The sequence below is a fragment of the Siniperca chuatsi genome, linkage group LG15, assembly GCF_020085105.1.
Source record: "Siniperca chuatsi isolate FFG_IHB_CAS linkage group LG15, ASM2008510v1, whole genome shotgun sequence".
Classification (NCBI taxonomy): Eukaryota; Metazoa; Chordata; class Actinopteri; order Centrarchiformes; family Sinipercidae; genus Siniperca; species Siniperca chuatsi.
Window position 1 is genome coordinate 18268144 of NC_058056.1, and position 23281 is coordinate 18291424.

Here is a 23281-nt window from a genome sequence, read left to right on the forward strand (position 1 = left end):
ATTCAAATAAGTCTCCTCCCCCAGGAAATAGTTGGTCTGCTACCCAGCTGCTTGCCCCTAAATAGCCTGGACTACAATTCTGCCCCTATAGTATTTGTAGGGCAAAGAAAAGGAAGGAAAACACAGAGGAGTACAATTGAAATACGGCATAAGAATGATCAGAACAAATAAAAAGGATTTAATAATTCAGCATGTAAGAATATTTTTTTGTAATTAACATAAAATAACAAATCATCTGAGTTAAATAAAATGCCAAACAAAAGAACACATCAACCACCACAAGGTTTATGAATGACAATTTTTTTCTTGTATCATAGAACATTGGGTCTGATCCACCGTGTGCACATGGAGATGCATTTAGATCAGCCTATCCTCTCCTCCTCCTCTTCCCTCCATCACCTTCCAGCCCCTGTATCTGTGATAGTGGGATGGCAGGCAGGATGAAACACTTCCTCTGTGAAGCAGAACTTTTATGTCAGGTGAAGCCAGACACATCTCATCCCCTTCAATAGCTCCTCGTCAATTTCAGGCTTAAAATTTTATGGGATAGGATACTGTTTGATGCAGTCTACCAGCGGTCCATAACAGCAGTCATTTATTGTGCACTGAAAAGAGGGGGAAGAAATATTATGGTGCGCGAAAAGGGTGGGTGGGTGGAAGGGAGGTGAGGGAAGGAAGCCCATACAGTGCCGGGAAAGGAGAAAACACAGGAGATGCTGGCAGACTGGCAGGCATGACCGCCGGCTCTCACGTGACCTCATCAGCAAACATGAGCGGCTGATGCCGTCTGTCAGCCAGGTGGTACAATAACACTTAAAAACTCACTGTACATACAGTAAAGCAGTGGATTGGTCACATGGAAAAGGGTAGGGCCGCAAACTTAATAATAAGTAATTAAAAAAATATCATTCCACGACACCAAAAAATTTAAATGATTTCCTATAACATTTCAGTTTAAATTAAAACATTGAAACACTTACTTGGTAGACGTTATTGGCCAAAATTTGGTCTGGAATTAATGAGGGCTCCTTCAGCATGCTGTTGAGAACCGTTTTAGAGGCTGAAAACAAGACAGAAAGGCAAGACAGGGAGAGAAACAAATTCAAAAATCACATAAATATTAATATGCAAATTACACCAAACATTATAGCTTGTCTACATTGCCTATAAATGTAAAACATTATTCTAATTGCTGCATTGAATTGAGAGCAAACAGTGAAAATATACAGAAAAAAGACAGGCTTGACATACTGTAATTCACCATGCCACTGCAGTATTTCCACACTAGTCCATTAGATGGCTGCTTGGTGTCTATACAGATTTTCTATAGATAAATGTTTCAGTCCAGAGCACAGGAGCCCCATGTAGTTTATCTATGTTATGAACGCTGACTATTCTGCATCTCTCATCCCCATTCTTGCTCTACTAACATTATAAATCAGAAAGGAAAGCCTGGTGGATTGATTCGCTGGAACTGCAACAGCAAAAAATTCCTTAAATCATTTCTTAAAAAGATTTGGATTAAATGGATTGTATCATTGTGTGACGAAATGGTTGAGGCACGCCATTTTAGTGATACATGGTCCTGACAGACATTGCAGCATTACAGACAATACAAGGAATGTTTCTATTCACATTTCAGGCATGGATGGTGCCTGTACCAACACTGCACAGAGATTCCCAAGCTCATCTAGAAAACCGCTAAGTATATAAATGTTAAAAACAAGACAGTTTATTTGAAGATTCATAAAAATGGATAAAAAGGGACTTACCCCCCCACCCCAACAGAAAGACTTGGATGTACATTTACAAACGCTGACTGAATTATTAAGCATCTGTTAAATGTATTTCATAAAATAGAAAAGGATTTAGAAGAGCATTTAAAACCCTTAAGACCCTTCTTTTCTGTCCTGTCTTCCCCTTTGCATTTCCTTCATAGGAATTACTCCTTGAGAAAACTATCACAGAGAGGACAAACAGTGCTGTGATCCCTCATCTACCTTATGAGGAAATAAAGAGGGAGGTGGGTACAGAAGAACAAAGCCCATTCAACGCTCCCTCCTCTCTTTCTGTTTCTTCTTCTTTGTCTCCATCTTTCTCTAGAACCAGTTTTTTTTTGCTACCTCCTCTCTATTTCAGTCTCTCCCAGCCACGGTACTCCCCCAGCCCACCCCATAACCTCACACTCCCTCTTTGAGCTGCAAGGCACAGGGCTGTGCTTTATTTCTTTGCTCATTTTTCTCAGAGATTGGTACCTTCACACGCAGATCCATACCATGCTCCTGTGCAGTGCGGGCGGCGGTGAAGAAAGAGGGTTATATTTTCCCCTTGAGTTAGGACACCTCATGACAAATGATAATGGATAATCAATAAAGCGGGAAATATGAGGCAGCAAACTTTATGAAGCCAAGAGACATATTACTCCCCAACAACACTGGTTTCCCTTAACAAAGTCACTACTCGACTGTGCCTAATAATCTGAAGGAAAATCAAAGGACCCGCAACCACATCAGCAATATTGGCAACTTATTCCACTTTAATGGCATTTTGATTGATTTTTTCCCTCTTCCTAATGGTCGTTTTATAGATTTGACGCTGCTTCTGCAAAACAGTAGTGTGCAATAAACCTCCCCGAAGGCAAATGGTAGCCATTAAAGCTCTTGTCTTACTAGCGCTCATAATTGGAGGTTGACCACCACCACATTTTGGTCTCTCACATAACACACACAAACACACGCTTCCAGGACTAGGCTTCTCTCTCTCTCCTTGTCTCTCCAGCCCTTTGATATTTTTGGTAGATGGCCATAATAAGTGATAGGATCCCTTACTCCTGCTCTTTTTGAGCGATGGGGTTAAAAATAGCCATAAAGAGCTGACCTTGGCTCTGACATTGTGGAATTTCAGCCAAGCACTGACCTGATGAAAATGGAAGGCCAGGCCGCTAATAAATCAGGATGCTTTTAAAATGAGTTTACCCTAATGCTCATTCATCACCGGCTGTAATGCCATTTGCAGGCCCAGGATTCGCTGCTGTGCACAAACACAGCAGTAAATAACAACAGGGCCCTTGCATCCCTCGCATCGTTGCAGCCTCCAACATCAGCATACATTTATTAAAGACGCCCCCGCCTTGCACGGCAGCACTCCTCTATGACACCCTGAGCTCCCCAACTACCACCACACACACACACACACACACACACACACACACAATGCTCTTTAAATACACACACTCGAGGCACACACAGACGCACACATAAAACACGCGCAGGAAAATAAAAAGAATAATCTGAAGAACACCAGACACAGAGAACAAAGCCCTGCAGCACGACTTTGCACCTTGTAAACATTCACCAAATTTACTGTAATTGTCCCATGTTGGTATAAATTCTGACTAAGGCACCATATCACACCGTCAACATCTGAACAGAAAGAACAGAGAAGAGGAGAATAATAGATGTGAAACGCTACGCCTCCATTGAGGTTTGCTAAAGAAAACAACCAGTGTAAACAAATCACAAGCCTGTTTTCATATGCAACTCCAAAACAAGATAAACTATATAAAGGCAAGGTAACAGCGACATAACCTTGGCTTGATTTCTTATTGCTTACTTGTGTCATTTGTAACTACTCTTCCTTTCTCCACTAGGGTGAAAAAGTCATTATCTCAAACAAAAAAATGTTGAGAAACCTCATTAGATAGCAACATTTGTTGAGGGAGGACGTAATAAACAATAACGGATGACGATTGTTATTGCCCCTGACACTGATGAGCTCCTCTGCAAGTTTGTTTATTAATTAAAAAACCCACTTTTTTCCACGGATGGGGGGGCACTTACCCATTTCCTCTATATAACCCCCCCCCCACACACACACACACACTCCCCATGTACAAGCCATTGAGCTGTGGAGGGGCACTCGTTCATCAAACTTCATGGAGCAAGGGAGAGACAGGTCCTGATAATGTGCGCCGCTAAAGCTGATTTTCCATGATGAATCTCGGAGCATATAAATTGGCTAATATCTGAAAACATTTACAGATACTAGAGGAATTGACTACTTGTGGGACATGATGGATGAGGCTCTGCGACGCTGGCCGACAGCTCTGCAAATCTCTGCGGCTGCCTAAAGCCCTCATTTGATTTTCCAATTTACTCCTTTTAAATTTATCCTCCCGTATTGAAAAAAACATAAGATGGGAAAGAGGGAGAGAGACAGAGAGAGAGGGAGATGAGAGGAAGGGGGAAAAAATGCGTTTTTTTAAAGCTATCTGTGGTGGTGTGTAGGTGCTAGTTGATGATATGAGGTGGTATCTCCTGTGCAGGAGGAGCCCAGTCCCTGAAGAGGTTACTGGGGCAGAACTGATCTGCTTCCACCTGATTCTCCCTGATAGCAGTGAGATGAGACTCTACATTTCTGTGTGTGTGTATGTGCGCACGTCTATGTGTGTGTGTGTAGCAGTAGTAATAGTAGATCTGGGGAAGCTCTGCTATGGAGAGAGGCTTCCTAGGTCAGGCCATTAGACTGTGGCAGAGGCAGAGCTTCTCTGCTGAAAAGGAGTAATTAGTATACTTGTCAAGTGAAGTGCCACGCTGCTGCTTACCTCCCTTGCACCCACCCCTTGCATGCATACACACACGCACACAAACACTCATCCTGCCTTCGCCTCCTTAGTCCCTCCCGTCTTGCTAATGAAGTGCCCTTGCTCTCATTATTTAAAAAAAAAAAGGCTGCATATACACACCAACTCCACCACATTGGAGAGGTGAGGGAGAGAAGAAAGGAGCACTTGAAGACAAAAGAGGAGGAACCATAGCAATCATAGTGGAAGTTGAGATTTTACTGGATAGAACATAATACAATATTCAGTTATCAACACATCTGATCTGCAAAACACTGAAGCTATTATGAATTCTGTCAAGGAACCAAAGGATCATAGTAGACGCTAACATTCTCACAGTGTTAACATCAAACACAGGACATTTATAACCTTGCGTACAAGGCTTCTGTAAAGGAATGTGACAATAAATCTTAAAGGCGGTCGAATCACATAGTTACAAAACATGGAGCAGCAATCTAATCTGGAGCTGGGCCTTGGGAAAATGGAAAAGGTCAAATAGCTAGCAAAATTGCCTCCTCAAAAAAGTATGTCTAAATCTAGAGGCACATCAAGTCCTGTCAAAGGAGGAATAGAGAGAAAGATGAAGAGATAGCAGGAAGGGGAAAAGAAAGAGCAGGAGCTCCCCCAATGTGCCTTATAGTGACTTCTGAGAGGTAGTATCTACAGACAGAATTGAAATGACAATACGGCTGTTTACAACGTAATTGTATCATTTACTGAACTGAGAGGTGTGTAGGTTTAATCCATCTTATGATATCCGTCCATTTCAAACATCATTCCTAAACTATTTTGAAATATAATTTTCAGCGATATCAGTTCAGTTTTCAATAAATCAATTTAAAGTTTTGTTTGTTTTGATAATCAGTAAAAACTCCAAACATTAGCTTGTTCCAGTGCAGCTTTTAGTGACCTTAATATAGTGGATATAAACAGTGTAAAAGTGCACATGTGACCTTTCCTCCCCTACTGCCTAGCCTGTTTCCATGAGACAAGGAGCATTATGGATGTTGATATCATATTCAATACGTGATAAAACTGCTTTGAATGTATTGATTTATTTACAAGCGCCACCAGATAGTCTTTCATTCTGCTTGACTGATGCTCTCTCCAATACTTTTGCTGCAAGGAGAGGGGGGAGGCAGCTTGTTGGTGGTGTCGTCATGTTGAGGTGTGGTGGTGGTGTGTGTAGCTAGTGGGAAGGAGGGAGGGAAGGAGGGAGGGAGGAAGGAAGGGGGCAACAACAAGCGAGCAAAACAAAACAAGGAAGGGACAGAAAACAATTTAAAACTCTGTATTGATCCAGCACTAGTGATTGTACATATATTCCACAGTCCCAAAGGCCCCATTCCTGTGTCTCTTAAATGCAAAGGGAAAGAGAAGGGGAATAAAAAAACAATGGTGCTAGGCAAAGGCAAGCCACTGATCCAGTTGGGGGTAATGTCCCTTATATAGAAGTCTATTGATCTTTGCAGTGCGCCTGCCCTCCCTCCCTCTGGAGTCTGACAAAAACACACAAATACACACACATGCACACTGGAGCGCAGTCTGGTGCTGGAGGAGGCCATGACGGATATGCCTGACAATAGCACTGGACCAACCTGTTAGCTAATTGCCAGCAAAGACAATTATCCTTGCATTGTTTTATAATGGCAGCACATTACTGGAGTCTAATATACACACAGGGAGATTGGATGATTTGACTGTGCAGCCCATGTGGGCAGCAGTTCATTTGCAAAGGCCAAGCAGGTCATGAAGACATTGCAGAGGAGCTCTGTCGAAACGGAAGTCACCCTCAAAGCAACTGACTTTACAGCTGGCAACAATGGAAAGGTACAGTATAATCACATATTCGTATAGCAGGTAACAGTCAAACTACTTTAACCAGATAAAATAGTAGATATTAATCAGATCTAAATAATAGTGTTTTGTCACAGCATCTAGGCTTAGTTAGACTGATTTGGATCTATGATTATCCTGTGAAAGCCTAGATGGCTTCTGTGAAATCACTTTCTATAAGGAGAACCATGACCATGACATTACTGGCTAGTGTAACACTGAGATACTGCATGGTTACAACACTGTTTTGAAATTAAACAACGATCATCCAGGAAGTTTCATCTGCTACAAATCTATTCTAAGCAATAATAAAGCATGCTCTCACTGTATGGAGATGGAGGGATGCAGTGCGCTATTATCTGAGATGGAGTTCTTCTCCTGGATGAATGCCCTGTTCTACAAGCTGCTCAGACTAGTATTTTGACAGGCAGTGGATAACGGTGGGTCCAAAGCAATCACATCTTTGACTTTGACAAATGGCTGTGCTGTGGCGAAGTTGAAAATAACACACATCCACTTTAATCTCTTTCTTGATTAAATTGGAAGCACGTCTTTTTGACATCATGCTATTCACTCACAAAGCACTGACTACTGCACAGACACACACACACAATCCAGGATAGGCCTATTGAAATTATATAGAATCATGTGTGCATGTGATATTGGGAGTTCCTGAAGTAAAAAAAAGGGAGAGAAAGGGTTTTTGTATGAATTAACAAATGTTACATGTAAAAAGGTGTAACTGCAAATTATGCCAGTATTCATGCCAAAAAATATTACAGAAGATTACATAAGAAAGTTCTAGAGAGGAAGACACTAACCAGAATGTGGACAATTATTCACCCAATTTCTGGACAATTTCTGGTCTCTGACATGTTCAACAAAAATATTTGCATCTGGAATTTTGTTCTCCCGCAGCGTGCCCATCAGCATTACCTAGGAATGGTTTGCTTTTTCTGCCACACTTTTCCTCAACTCAGTTTCCTCAGAGGACCTCAGCAGGGACGAAAGAGAAGAGAAGAAGAAAAGGTAGGGGGTAGATGGTTGCATTGGGGAATGAAGGAGGGTGAGGAAAGAAATCAGGGGTGTTATAAATAACACTGATGAGGTGAGCTAGCATTGATCTACACTGCAGTTGAGAGGTGGGTGGTCCCCCCAGTGCTTAATTGCCAGTCATGTGCCCTGGGATGCAGCTACTACTAAATGTGGTCTGTCTCTCATTAGGCTTGGACAGGCTGAAAATACAGAATCTTGAACTGGAATTGGGACTCAAACAGAAAGGGATTCAAAAGACAAAGTGCTACAATTAAGACTGATGGGGGGAATGATAGAATGGACAGAGTGAGAAATGGAAAGGTGTTACTCACGCATTCCACCCTCCAGGCCCTGAAGGAACCTGTCGAGGATGATACGAGCCATCAGTGCAGGAGACAGATCCACCTTTACATAGATTGAACAAAAAAAAAAAAAAAAAAGAATTGAAGAATTTGCCTTAATAAAAAACAGGCTATGGCATCAATGGGCATTTAATGCTACTTCAAAACATAGGTATAGTGGAACTGTTATTCCTCTCTGGAGAATTACTCCATTTACAAAACTTCAGACTAAATCCCACATCCAGTTAGAAGTGCAAACATATTTCAAAAAGCCTAAGAATTACGGCACTGAAAATAGACGGCCAGTCTACCTTCGGCTGATGTCACATAGATAATAATGATTGTAATGGCTCTAAATGATATTATTGCGTTTCCAAACCTTGACCTAACTTTCAACAATCCCTGTGCAAATTGGTCTTTGAAAGCCTTGCTTTGCAATAACCTTTCCCACAGGAACAAGGGATCGCCTATTACGCAGCCAAGCTACCCAGCTGAATTGTCTTCGCCTCTGTCAAACGAACAACTGTAGTCTCTCATCTCATATGAAAAAGCGGAACAAACTATGCCCAGGCTAGAGGACAATGGAGAGCTTTAATCATAGGATGATCACCAAGGCAAAACTGCAGGAATCAACAGGACACACCGGAGGGACTGTGGGAATGCAGTCCTTAATAGGAAGGATAGAACCTATGGCTGCAGCACTCTTTGAACACAAACACACCTTGAGAGGTGTGCGATGTTTTTGGTTTGAATGCAGGGAGAAGCTCTGACAGGTAAGGGAGCACTAATGACTGATACTCAAGGTGTCTATCTGACACCATTCTTATCAGCACATAAATCCTTTCCACACATTCTAAATAATATTACCATGAAAGTGTGTGAAGAATTAGAAAAAGTCCCAAATGTTCAGAGGTATGTATAGCATACCAGGCGTATGGAGCGAATTTCTTTTTAAAGTTTGTGTATTTCAAAGCCTCTTCAGTATGGAGGGAATTAAAATATTGCTTGAGTGCTATTCCTAGCCAGCTCGTTATGAAACACAACATTCTTGCAGCCAGATCATTTTTTCTCTTGTTAGCATAATTGGGGACCAAAAGTGAATTTGCCCTTAGCCTATAGTGAGAATAGTGCGTTTCATCTTTTCTCTGATGCTTCCTGGTAACGCTGGGAGCAGAGCAGCTTCTGTCTAAACAATGTCTTTTTACCCGCAGTAGTATTTGTTAACATCTCAATAATATTCCACAAAGAAGGTAGCTTGTAAAAAAAGGCCAAATATGTCTATAATAACTAAGGGGTGAGCACAGAGTTTATATCTTCATTAAGACCTCTGATAGTGTTTCAGACTTAGCATTTGTAGCTTGCAGCTAGAGTAGCTCTTTTTCCTCTCCCTAACCCTTCTCACTTTCTCTCCCTTTCTTATCTCCTCTCAATCCTTTCCTCTTTGTGCTTATTGGCCTGCTCTCCATTCACACCTTTGGATAACATGAGAGCATCAGATTCCTGGTAACCTGCATCAGGGCTGACACATGAAAAATGGCAACATTATGAACGCTGGCCCAGCCTGAATAAGGACCACCTGATTAGTTCAGGTACTTGCGTCTCCCTAATTTTCATATTAATCATGAGTCCATCTCCATTCTCAGGTCAGACCGCAGCACTTCATGAGTTTAACATGTGACTAAGATTCACAGATCCTTGAATTCCTGCAGAAAACAATTATTGTTCAGTAAAACTCTGGTTTTATTAGCCCCCAAAGCTAATAGGTGTCACATACAGAACAACATAACCGCACCTGTTCTAAATCCTGTATGTTTAAGTAACCTTTACTTAAAGCTCCATATAAAGCATGCAAAAAAACAGCAAATGTTGAGTTTAGAAGCCTCATTCATGGAAGACTTCTGGGGGCAAAAAAAGCAATTCATGAATAGTTTTCATCATTGTTAATCATTTCCCTCTGTTGGAGATATATTGTCTCATAAAGGGATGAAACTACATCAATTAGTGGTCTGGGAGACCATGAGTGCTTGGTTTAAATGTTAAGTAGCATATTAAAATGACAGTTAAACGGTTCATAGACAGTTATCTCTGAGCTGAATTTAATCCTTTGGAGAAAAAAAATCATGTGTCAATTAAATGGAGAATGAATAATGGCAGTTAGCTTTGAGGTGCCACTGATGCATGTGAACTACTCTGATTTTAGATTAAGAAACTCTCAAATCTTGTTCCCTGGTGTAAGCACCAATAAAAATTGAAATGTGCATTTAAATATTTTAAAAGGTTACGCAGCCTATTCTAACAATGAAAATAAGAGGAAACTGGAATAACAATGCATTCAAATGACAAAAAAATAAATAAGTGGGAAAAAATATCAATATCTGGCTTCACAAAACATGCAGCTATGCAGTATAAAATAGCATAATAATCTAAAACGTACTGCATTAATTCTATAGTAATTCAGCCACATTAGCTGCTTTTGCTGCATTTTGTTGACTGAGTAGGAACTGTTGGTTGATTCTTTGGTACTACCTTAATGGAAATTATTATTTATTGACTGGGTGCAAAATGTAAGAAACACTAGTGGCCACTGAGTAGATGCAGAAACTTGGTCATGTGAATAACTTAAGTACTTAAAGCATGAGGCTATTTTATAACAAACACCCACCACCCTCTATTTGAGTTCTGTACCACTGAAAAACTTGGATTTAAGTTCACATAGAATTATATGTATGAATACCATTTGTTAACAAGAGCACAAATCCTACACTGACCTCCTAAAGTAAACAAGTGATGAAGTGATGAAGAGAAGAATTAACCAGTGACCCTGCCCTCACCTGTCCGCAGTTTGTGGCAACTCTGACTGAAGTGCAATTTGGAAAATTACATAATAAAACACAAAAAGTATTTTCACATCTGCTTAATGGAGGTGAGAGCTAATTACATTAAATAATTGATAATGGAGCGGACCATTTTACCAATTTTGATAATGACTAACAGACAAGGGAGAAAATCAAAAACTGCAGCCAACTTCTACAGATCTACCTTGTTTTCTATACCCATGTATAGAAAACCCATGTATAGAAAACAAGGATCAGTTGAAGAGATTTTTTTCAAACATAAGAAAAAAGAGAGAGAGAGAAAAAAAAACCTGAAGGTTATGCCATTACCTCAATGGCCAACTCCAGCAGGACGGGAGCAGTGGGATGTGCCTTGGCTTCACTCAGATACCTTCATTATAACAAAGAATAATGAAGAACAACAGCAGTGAAAAAACATGGCCAACAAAGGCAGACAGAAGGGTAGAGGGGACTAGAGCAGGCTAGCCAAGACATGCTAATGTCCCTGATGACTTTGCCCTAGGTGGCATATGGCAGGCTTGGTGCGGTTAAAACAGCACTGCTTGAAGGGCTTCAAATTTCCTTGAAGCCAGACAAGCATATGATAGTTAAGTTAACCCCTGCCGCCCAAAAAGCCTTTTTTCCCTCGCCAGCTAAAACTGCTGCTCCCCCCTGATCTTACCCAGATCATCTCTGAGGTTTGTTGTTGTAAGTGGATTAGAAGTGCATTATCCAGCCTTGTTTTCCCCAGAACAATGGCCTAATAAGCTAGATAAAGGCTAATTGCAATATGCAAAGAGGCTTCCCCCCCTACAGCCTGTTTTTCTTTTTTTATTTATTGAATTACAGATAATCATCCCATCATAAGCCTGTGTGAGGCAAATGTCCAATGGCTAGTTATTTATTTATTTTTCTGCTTTCAATTTGACATGGAGAACAGAGCTTTAGCTTAGCAGGTGCAAGTGGAGGTCTGGAATGAATCCTGAGGGTGGTGATTTGTTTGGAGGAGATTATATCTGTCATGGTGGCCCACCTACTCTCTGACTGAGAGTCAGAGAACGGAGAAGACAAAGAGAGCACGCAAGAGTGGGAGACAGATTTTTAAAAAAAGAAAAAACAGTGATAGAGATGAGAGGAAGATAAACAGAGAGTGCTAGAAAGAGGAGAGAAGAGTAATAAAGCAATACAATCCAAAGTAATACAGCACCTTTGGTAGTGGCTTTCAATAACATCTGGTGCATGGTGTCTTGAGAATGTTCTTTTGGTTCGTTTCTGTCACAAAGAGAACACAGATGTAATAATAATAATAATAATAATAATAATAATAATGATAAATGAAGTATCAATAATAAAGATATTTCCATACAATACACTTCGCTAGGAGGTAAAAGCTTTACGTTTTTCCAGTCCACCTGAATAAAATGCAGACTTGTTTAGCCTTGGGTCCTCTTTCATGCTCTATTGTATATCAACAAGCGCAAGACATCTCGGGTCACAGTAATTTAATTTCACTAAGTTTGCTGGGGGTCAAAGTGGCCCAGGCAACCTTGTTCAAACCCCGTAGCCCCCTCACTCAAACCTTGTATTCATTTCCCCTTTTTCGATCAAACAATGACCTTATTCCACATTCCACACCCTGACATTTCCATGCAATTCAATTGCTATCTTCACCGAGAAGGAGGAGGATAGGGGATAAAAGAGGAAGAGCATTGGTTAAAAAACAACTTATTTAAAAACTACTACACACAAAAAAATGTAATTCCACAGAGACAGGCAGTGTGACTGACACCTGTCAGGGGGATGATAAATGACTCCATTTTCTGCCTGTGCTGCCTTCTGCCACTGGCGGCAGTGGCCATTTATCATCATCCGCTGTCAGCCGTGGAAAGCAGCAGTGACAGTGCGAGTCAGCAAACATTTAGCACACGCAGCCGCACTACACGGGGAAATTATTATTGTCAGAATAATAATGGTTTAGCATAATTTATTACAGGTCCACCAAATAAGCAGGGGCTAGATGTTATTAGACAGATGGATGGGAAGGCTTGGCAGACATCCACTGAGGCTCAGTCAGGCAAGGGCCCTCAACGTGAACGTGAGGAGGAGGAGGGAGTGGAGGTGTGGGGGTGAAATAAACGGGGGTATGGTGGTGGGGTGTGGGGGGGCATCCTCCAAACCAATCAGAGAGCTGGCAGTTCAATTACAAAGAAATAAAGGGACATTCATCATTCAATTAGGCACCTGTCAGGGCTCACAAAGGAAGAAAACTTCTAACCTGGTACTCCAGGGAGAAGATGCTCAGAAGAGTGGACTGCGAGTGACTGGAACAAATAAAAGAAGGACAAAGTTAATTACCAGAGTGCATTGCACAGAGACAAAGGAAGAGGGGGAGCTTCAAAGCTGGGGCCAGCTGCCCTGTAATCTAAAAGAACATGAAAACAAGTGTGGCAAAGTTGTTCCAGATGAACACCTCTGACAAAGGATTCCTGCCATGATGGCGTGGGGGTGGGAGAAAGGAGGAGGTTGTGTGTGGTATGAGAGATGAAAAAAATATAGCCCGTTTTTTTTTCTTTCACTCATTCATACATACCATCTTCTTCCATCCCCTTTCCCTCCAGTAAAGAGTGATGAAAGCTAAATTGTCCTTAATTGAAGTGCAGTTTCTGCTGTTGTAAAACTACATAAAAGGCAAGAACACTCACTCATAGCCAAACTAAACAGAGAAATGAATAACATTAATGTCATTAATTGACATTCATGCAAATAATTGATAGGATTCAAGTCCTGAGAGAAGCACAGCATTCACTGGCAATTACACTCCCTTGTTTGGTAGATGTCTCTTTGCAAAGGGGTTGACCACTGAGTGTGTGTATTTGTTTGTGTGAGTAGTGTAGTAATACACGGATAGGAGAAAGTTTTCCTGCTTCATTGTCAGTGCTGGCATATGGGTCGTTCTGGAGCCCTCCCACTGCAACTGATGGGCTTTGAAAATGGAAACTTTCACTGCAGGAAGCTGGGATTCCCAGGAGTCGGTCAATTCCATGGGTTGCCATAAGTTACATTCATCTCCAGCTCCAGTCAATGTCAAACACCTGGCAGAGAGGCAAACCTGGAAAACAGGCAGCTCCAACAGGGACTCACAGCCCCTTCGATACCCCTCCCCAACCCCCACAGCATCCTTTGAGTTGAAGATATTTAAAGCAGTGACAGATATTATTCTAATTGGATGATACATCCCTCCACCCTGCATATATAAAAAAAATAAAAATAAAAAATTGCAGTAGAAGCATGCACACACATACAAACTGCTCTGTGATAGTCTCTAGTGGTTTTGTGTCTCCATACAATGCTCTCAGTACACTTGATTGTTAAATTTAATGGACTTTTCATTACAAGTCACCTGAGAGTAGTATGTAAATACTGACAAGAAGCCAAAGCTTGCAATCTGCATTGAAATATTGAGTCCACATAGGCATTCGACATCTATCACTATAAACCATGAAATAACTATGTGACATGTAAACAAAGCCAAAGAAATCTCAAACATTGAGTTCTGTCTAGAGTCTCAGTCTGTGACCAAATCTTAATAAAAGCATTTCAACCACTGGAATAGTTTAGCAGTTTATAATGACTTACCCCACCAAAGATGTCATCTTGGGTTTAAACAGTTTTACTGCTCTTGCTGGAGAACAGCTAATTCTCAACTATTCAAACTCCCTGGGGCTAGACCTATCACACAGATGAGTCTCGTCAACCACAAACTTACAGTTACAGTGAAGGAACAAATGTATGAAGTAAAGGAGAATAAGGGGAAACTCTCAGAAAAACACTGCCACCTCAGCATTAATTTACAATGATGCTTGGGGACGAAGGGGCACTGCAATTAAGTGGGCCATTAAATGGTCAACTGTCAACATGTGGACACTTAAGGAAGGAAAAAAAATTCTTCCACACTTCAACCTTGCACCTGAGCATTTCAACAACATTACAGCCTTATTGTTGGCATGGGACCATCACGACCCCCTGTTGGAAGAGACATCTGTTAGGTTTTAAATGGATTACTCTCTATAATGAGCATGATTACCGCCTAATTGCTAAATCTATACCCTGTTAAGTTTAAAGGGACATAAACTGCTCTAAATATCTGGGAAAACATATCTGTTTCAAAAACACAACAAAAACTTTGGGGACTTTTTTTTTCTTTTCTTTTTTTTTTTTTACCTCAATCAGTTTTTTCCAACATCAAAACTGGACAAAAGCATCAAAAACACTGAAAAGTCCCAAAACAAGAACAAATATTTTAAGATTTAAAAAATATAAAAATAATGAGAGCAATGTAAAGAGATGAGGGCAGATACCTGAAGAGTTGTCTACGTTTTACATTGCGTTCATATCGCATACTGCCCTTTTTCCATTTAAAAGACATTAATAGTAAGTTATTGCGGGGTTTACATTAATGTATATCCAACCTGTGCTCTCCTGGGAACAGTACGCTCACTTCATGCTAAAATATGGAGCTAAGTACAGTCTTACAATTGGGATCTGATCTGCCTGCTGCACAGTTGCATTACATTTTCATTGTGATACATCCACTCCCTTGCCTCATAATACAAGCATTTGAGGGACTCAGTGGTTATGAAAATAAACTGATAACAAAAAAAAATAACATAACTATTCCAAAACCAGATGAAGTCTTTTTTTGGCTCTAAACAAAGCTAATGAGCAGCATTTTATTCAGATTTGTGCGCATGATGAGCACAGCAGACGGATTAGTTTCTGTATAAAACATTTTTTAATGCTATATGACATAAAGTTAAAGTAGAAAAAAGACAACAAGGTAACAAGATTTGTATAGTAATGTCGCTTATTTAAAATAATTGTTAGATTAGACAAATTTCTTCTCAGAGTTAATCCTAAAACAACCCTCTGGCTATGACAGAGAATAGGAGAACTTGGAAAGCTTGTTTTTTCAATACATCTGTAAAATGTCTATGTAAACAATTGAGTTCATTAATCTCTCTCCTACTTACTTAGCCTACTTGATTGCATTTTTTGAATTACAGAGGTTTGCCAGTTTAGTTTCAAACCAGTGTTAAATTATCAAACTGTATTAAAGAAAACAGTGAATATATTTGAAAATTAATTTCCAAAAGAGTCCGTCACATTGCAATGCATCCTTACATTGACCTTTATGTGAGTAGAAAAAAATAAAAATCCCTCCCTCTTGGATATAATTTAGAACATGGGGAAACAGAAGGTTGGGAGACAGAAGAGTGGTTAGGGAATCATTCACTCTCAACCTAATTACCCTTCCTTACAACATAAGACAGAGCATTAATATGCACTGGCACCCAAAATAGTAAAGCAGCAGATTAAATTAAAAACAATTAGGGACTTTCACTTTGTCATGGAGCTGGTATGCCTGTCTGGTCAGTGCTTTAGGCTCTATTAAGTTAGGCTATCCACTGGTTATGAATCTGACAAATTCATGTTTCAGTGTTGAATTGCCTTATCTCCTTATGCATTCAGAGTGTATCAGTGTCTTAAACATACAGGGAAAAACAGCAGCAAAAAGCCTAGCAATTCCCATCAACCTAATTAATAGGAGATGGGGGAAAATTCAAGCTATCAATTATATTCAGAATCTTCCTATTTGCAAAAAATTAATTATAAACAATAGCTGTAATTTAGGTAATGAAAGCCACCTGGCTAATGGCATTGGTATCATATGCTGCGACAGTACTTAGCATTTGGTGGATCTGCATGCAGAGAGTGTTGCATGGTGCGACTCTTCAGGGCATGGAACTGGCTAAGTGAGGCATAGCACGTATTTTTACTAATGGCAATTAAGCTATTTTGAAAAGGGAATGACATGGATAAAACGATTCACTCCTACAAAGTGTATGGAAATATTGTTTAGTTTTAATACCTTGATCTAATGTTATCCACACCCCCATTACTATAATTATTAGCTGATGCTTTCCTAGTATAGTTAGGATTTATATCTCATCTAAGGATTTCATTCAAGCAAGAGTGCTGACAATAATATATTAAGCATTTACTTTCCTATAGATCAATATTTTATAAAAGTGAAAAAGAGCTGAATCTGGATATGCAAATGTTGCTAATTACACATGCTGATAGGCAAAATGCTAACATCTGTTTCTCAGCTAAGCCTGCCGTCATCAGCAGCAAAACAAATGTGTACCAAAAAAATCTTTACACGTTAATGTATAAATGTGATATATTTTGACAAGAGATAGAAACAAACACAAATCTCAGTGTGTCATGCAGCCTCAAACAAATACTTGCACAATGAGCACACATGTTTACAGTTCAAATTAGTTTTACTGCAAAACAACTGTAAAGCCTTCTTCCTATTACAATCAATGCAACAACAGTCATGTATGGCATTTACTATAGTTACAGAAATGTACTATCATTTTCATTATTATTTTCTTTTCTTTATTTTTCATTAGTTAGCATGTAAAGTATGGCAAATCAACAGTTTCCCTATAACCCCCATAACTGAAGAAAGAGTTACCAAAGGTCTGACTCAGAGTACATTCCACTACATTTACTGATAGTGACCCCCCTGTCTCTCAGCGGAAGGCCATACAAACCTACAAGCCTGCGGGGGGCTGTGGACAGAAATGGCTTTAGCAGAAGCACACCAGGGCATCTCACTGCCTACAATTGTCCTAATAGACAACAAATATGACCCCTACACAGCCCCCTTCACTTTATTACAATCTTTAAAATTTCTGTCTGCTGAGGTGCCCTAAGATGTCAGAACTGTTATATTAAGGTGGCAAAAAGTGCGGCAAAGATCCCGCAATCATCCCCCTAATTGTGATTCCTCCTGAAAGCTAGGGATCTTCATGACTCTGTCTATGACAAAACACATTATAACTATTATAGTGCGTTGCCATTGTTATCGTGTAATTACTGTCACTGCTGCTTCTGGAAACTCTCATGGAAAATGAAAATGAGGTCCATGTTATCTGTCAAGTGGCGAGCGACCACTGGTCTGGCAAAGGAACACATTACACTGACCAATTCTCTACTCCCCCCCAAGCGTGGCTGGGGAACTTGTACCATTCTGGGCAATTTGTTTCATTCCTCTTTTGCAATTGATCCTAGTATGCAAAGAGGACCTGGGGCAAGAGACTCTACCATAGCTGCCCAGCTGAACTGTGGTACTCTATGCTGTAGGTTTCTCTCTGTGTGTGTATAGCTTTGGGGGTTGAGGGACGACACTGATGCTACCACCAAGTACAGCGCACAATAAGTTGGTCTTACGCACAATAGCTCATACTCCTGTGTCAATAATTTGCTTCTACTAATATTAACATCTTATTCTGTCTAGCAATCCAATAACCACAGTTTTCATCCTTCAAGATAGTGTCCCTTATAATTGCTATACCTTACTTAAGCAACAGGCTGCTTTCCTTAGTGTTTTTAGCCCAATGAGCCGAAAAGGCTTTATAATCTATAGTTTGTGCTTGGACAACTACCTTACGATATGAAGAGGAAGTAGTCATTCCTGTGCTTCCTAATCAAGTAATTGATTGCATCTATTATTCATGAACTCCTTAGCCTGACATGGAGTTGTAAAGTCAGCACAGCTTCTCTTCTTACCACATCTCTCTTCTCTGCTCACACTTCATTCATCCCTTTACCCTTCCAATGCTCATCTAACCACATAAAACTGTGGAATTAGTTTGCCAGCCTCTCAGCCTTCAAGGGTTGTACCCCTAAGCCCCAACTGCCAGTTTGTGTTTTGTTCAATATGGGCAGCCAGAAGTGTGAGGCTGTGCATTGGAGGCCGTCGGGGCTTCCCCCACAGGCTCTGCACTAGATCAGTCTCTGGGTAATGTCATTGCCACTTGCAGGCAACAAAATAGCTGTAGAATTCTACCTTCGCAAGAGCTACAACAGAGCAACTCAGTTGATTCCACAGAGACAATAGTGGAAATCACAGTGAAATCTAGAAACATTCCAACTGGGACATATAGCACCTGCACTGTTTATAAATTTTATATGCTTAAAACTTCGGCAGTATGAGTAGGTATGTCTTTAGATCCCCCTCACCTTAAAAACCTTGATCCAGGCGATCTTTAGTTAGTAAATGGTTTTTGAACTGAAAATAAAAATGTGAATTTTCTGGTTACTAAGAGGGCCAATATAACAATAAAGATAGTTACTGTAGATAACTTAGCAGTTTGATGAAGGCTGATACATTTTCTGATTTTCAAAAATGTTATTTGGCTTTCTAAGCTATATACAAAGATTCCTAATCTTCTGATACTGAAAAATTATTGGGTAATCTTGGTCATACGCAACTGTAATAGTGTGAGTCCTAAAAAGGTAAACATTTTTGGGCGTGAACAATAAATAACTGTAAACAGATTCTTAAAACTATGCCCTACACTGTAAAATATAGGATTATATAAAGGAATAGTAAAAAACAGATTTTCACAAATACGTGGATATTGCTGAGGAGTTGAGCTATAAAGTTAAACTAAATGTATAAAAAGCTTGCCAGTTTAATGCATCGTGCCTGTTACCAAATCCTTAGGTTTAACCAGCATGTAAAAAAATAGATAAACACTACAGCCACAATTAATAATCAATGAGTAAGTCCCTAAGCTTCACCCTGAGCCTAGATATTACCATCAAAAACAAAGTGTCTGTAGCCAAGAAATCACCATATCAATGGCACATGCCACAACAACCTCGTCCCTTGCCTTCCTTCCAAAGATCATGCTAGATAAACCCCAAATAACAGAGAAATTAACAAATGCTTGACATTTGCTCAACATCCATTATTCTGACACTTCTTCAGAATTTCAAAAGGCTGAACGCATGCTTAATCAACATTCATATTCCCAGAGCGAGCCCCTGCACCATATTGCAGCCCGCCTCAGTGCTGATGAAAACGGCACATTAGGGCCCGATTCGAAAAACGTTCAGGGACTCCTCACCAGGGAGCTGTGTGTGTGTGTGTGTGTGTGTGTGTGTGTGAGTAAAAGGGAGAGAGAGATGCAGTGGCTGTGTTTAGAAGGGAGGGATGCTTCACACTTTTTAAGCATTTTCCAAAACAGGGGCATCTGCCCCTTTCTGCACACCCTCCTTCTTTCATGACTGTGAAAGCCATATGAGGAGTGAGCTGAATGGCATTTTAAAGAGGGGGGTAATCATTACATCCAAATTCATTCATAATACAGCACAGAAGGACACAGAGGACTCACATTCCCTCCCTCTTTTTCTTGCCCTTCTTACACAGACACTCTCTGGGGACAAAGGGTGGAAGGACTGGGGTCCCCTCTAGACCCAAGGGAAGCCAGGCAAGGCCTCAGAGAGCAGCCCATCATTTCCAATTCTAATACGTGGCAAGAGAAGGACGTGATGGGACTGATGTCACATTTCCCCCGCACCGGCCTACGATGAGCCCTCCCACCCCTCTTGCTGCAGCCCAGATACTAGGCAGGACACCACGGCTGGCTAAGAGGAGGGCAAGGAAGAGAGGGCAGGAATGGGGGTTGATATTTGCATGTCCTTCCATTGTGAGTGGGGGTAAAAAGTGACAGCACCATGTCCAATTCTTTTCCCCCCAGAGCAGCTCGGGCCCGGCAAGAGAGGCCAGGCTGACAGATGACTCCCAACATCTGTGTTATGCAGCCGTTACAGATGAGGGACTCCACATCGCAATCTCTCTCTTTCTGTCTGTCTATGGGACACTCCCTCTCTCCTCCCACTATCCATACTCATAGTACAACAGAAAGACTGACAGACCTTCCATGGAAATTACATTGAAATGGCCTATAACAATCAAGTTTAAATTTTCCTCCTTTTAAGTCCCCAATCAAAAGCATGAAATGGTTTTGAACTCAATACAGCATTCAGAGATTTGAGGATAATGGCTATTCCTATTGACCTACATCATTGGAACTCAAATCTAATGTTTTAATCCTAAAAAAAGACTGGGCAGTACAGTTAAAATCAATATCAGGATACAATAAGAATATTTTTTTTCTGATATAAATATAAATCAAAATATGGAAAACTACATGTTAAATAATAAAATTATGTTCAACATAATGATGTAATGCATACATATGTTCCACTGTTCTGCATTACAGACAAGTCTTTGCACATGCAATACCACTTTCTTTGAATTTTACTTTTTAATTACAATTTGATCATAAACATTCATTTTGTCGGCAAAAAATGATAACACAGTACCATGATATCATCACAATATGATCAATAACAGATGATACCAAATTATAGTCCACCATTAATTGCAACTAATTACTATCAGCGTGCATTTCCTGTTGAAAATTTTCATATATTGATTGGACAGATAAGTTAGCATAAAAATATAAGAAACAATATTTTATACATGATAAAATGATCACTTCATAGGTGTGTCCTCTGCAACAAAAACATGGCACATGCCCCTAAAAAAACTACCACAGCCTCCGCCATGACACTGGTAGACAACACATGAATCTACAGTTCACTCAGCATTGCTTGCATCATATGGAAATCACCCAGTGCGATGTGAAATGATTTGATATCCAGATACCTGTCTTTTCTACTCCTCTGACTATTATAATCCAACCAATCTCTTGCCCACCGCCTTAGTGCAGGCTTGTCCACAACAAACCCCTAACCCCCCCTCCAACCCCCTCCCCTGCCAGCCCCAGCCTGGCCAATATTTACGCAGTGGCAGGGATCCCACACAGTCCGAGGGGACAGGAGGGGTGTGGGGCGGGGGTGGCTGACTGCCGTGCCGGAGCGCATGCTAAGAGATGATGGATGGCCTAGTCGATATGTTATGTCTTAAGAGCCTGATTTCCTGCCAGTCCAATCACTAACCCTCCAGAGCCCAGCTCAGCTGATTGGACAACCAGAATAATTTCGCAGGCTGTGAAAACACTGCTGCCGTGCCTGTCTGTCAGGCCCAGTGACGAGACTCAGGGATTTTAAAGAGCAAGGGCCTCCCCAAGATTGGTTATGGTGAACGAAATAATAACAATAACCAGCAAGACTAAACAAAAGAGCCAGCACCTTCGGGAGAGAGAGATCGTGCAGAATTATTGGAATGAAAACGGTCCAGTGTTTTTCTTTAATTATTACACCCACCAGTACCACTTTTTGAAAAACTGGCATTTGGACTGTTTGTTAAAGACAGTTTGGATTAGGAAACCAAAAGGAGAAAGGAAACTCAAAATAAACATGAGAAGGACCTCCTAGTGTTGGTGCCTAAACATACAGGATATTGAATGAACTTTACACGCATGACATATTCTGTAAAATGCTGACAGTAAGAACAAAGGCAAGCTCAAGATCTGCTGTGTCCCCTTTGGGGACCTGATACCTTCTTCTAGATTGGTGATTAGAGCACAATGGAAGTAGGAAGCTCCAAATACATACGACTTTGTAAGTGACCTCGACGGGATCAGCCACGGTGTCCTGGTGGCCTTGGGGGATTACACATGTTACGTTCAATAAAGTGAGGGCCCTCGGTGTCAAGGAGAAAGGCAAACACAACCATTAACCTCTCTCTTCGATTTCTGGATGTGCAGGCGCTGCATGGCAAAACACTGGCTAATGCTGTAGTGAAAGCCTATACAGAAACCTGTGTGGAATTAATTGGTGATCATTAAGAAGTGAATTAAATGGGGTTATAAATATCTAATAATATAAGATAAAAAAAGAGACACAGGGATAAATAAACTATGGGGAGTTGATAGACAGATGATAAAGTCTCTGTATTTACCTTAATTTGATTTCATGCATATAAACTATTATCTAAACACATTTTGTTTTGTGAATTTTAAACATTAATCATTGATTCACAATGTAACGTTACAAAGCATGGTAAAAGATGCTTATGCACAGCAGTTTGTCGTTTTCACCCTCTGTCATACATAAACACACACGCCTACAGTAGCCATACACAATACATTCGCACATGTAAGGAATCTCACAAAATAAATACAGTCCAGTGTGTAACCACCTACTTTGGAAATCTTTCCTTCAGCATCTTCATACATTGGCGGGTGGGTCTCAGTTGTTCAGTCCATCTCACTATCTCTTTATATTCAGCTCGGGATAATCTCATCTTCCTTTGATTAGCTGCTGTATCTATCTGTATAAACAAAGAGTGAGAGTTTGATTAACGGGATGCTCCTGTAGCAATGTGATCTGACAGCTGTCGAAAACAGCTGTACCTGCTTTGCTAACCAAACTTAGCTTTATGTTACGGCTAACGCGACACACCAAACGCATATCACAAAATAAAACATTTTGACTCCTCTTCGAAGGATTACTGAATAACTACTTTATGCGACACATTATCAAATATGACTCTAGAACTATAGATAACATGGAAAACAGGTGTTTACCATTGATCACTGCTGCCTGTGGACAGTTCCTGATAGCGGCTTCCCGCTAGGAAGTTGAAGAGGTGACTTTTGTCTGAGCAGCGCGTTGATTGGTCGATTCATCCATGGAGCTGAGTATAGCAGCAGGTGATTGGTTACTTGGCAGCACGAAAGCGAGCGGTGTCCAGCTAAGACATGCTGCTCACTCACTGCATC

The 23281-nt window shown here is 40.6% G+C and overlaps 1 protein-coding gene across 4 annotated transcripts in view; it reads right to left on the minus strand.

Moving 5' to 3' along the window:
- The window catches only part of cdin1 (CDAN1 interacting nuclease 1), a 52450-nt gene extending 29230 nt beyond the window's left edge, over positions 1–23220 (minus strand). For 3 of the 4 annotated variants that reach the window (XM_044166329.1, XM_044166328.1, XM_044166331.1), the window contains exons 1-8: positions 23087–23220; positions 22703–22830; positions 12943–12988; positions 11875–11939; positions 10998–11058; positions 7825–7897; positions 981–1060; positions 556–605 (exon numbers count right to left, since the gene is read on the minus strand). In XM_044166329.1, coding sequence (XP_044022264.1) covers positions 556–605; positions 981–1060; positions 7825–7897; positions 10998–11058; positions 11875–11939; positions 12943–12988; positions 22703–22830; positions 23087–23089 — 506 coding nt within the window. In that variant the 5' untranslated portion in view covers positions 23090–23220. The remainder of the gene's footprint in view (positions 1–555; positions 606–980; positions 1061–7824; positions 7898–10997; positions 11059–11874; positions 11940–12942; positions 12989–22702; positions 22831–23086) is intronic. The other variant, XM_044166330.1, reaches the window with a different exon arrangement.
- Between the last annotated feature and the right edge of the window lie 61 nt (positions 23221–23281).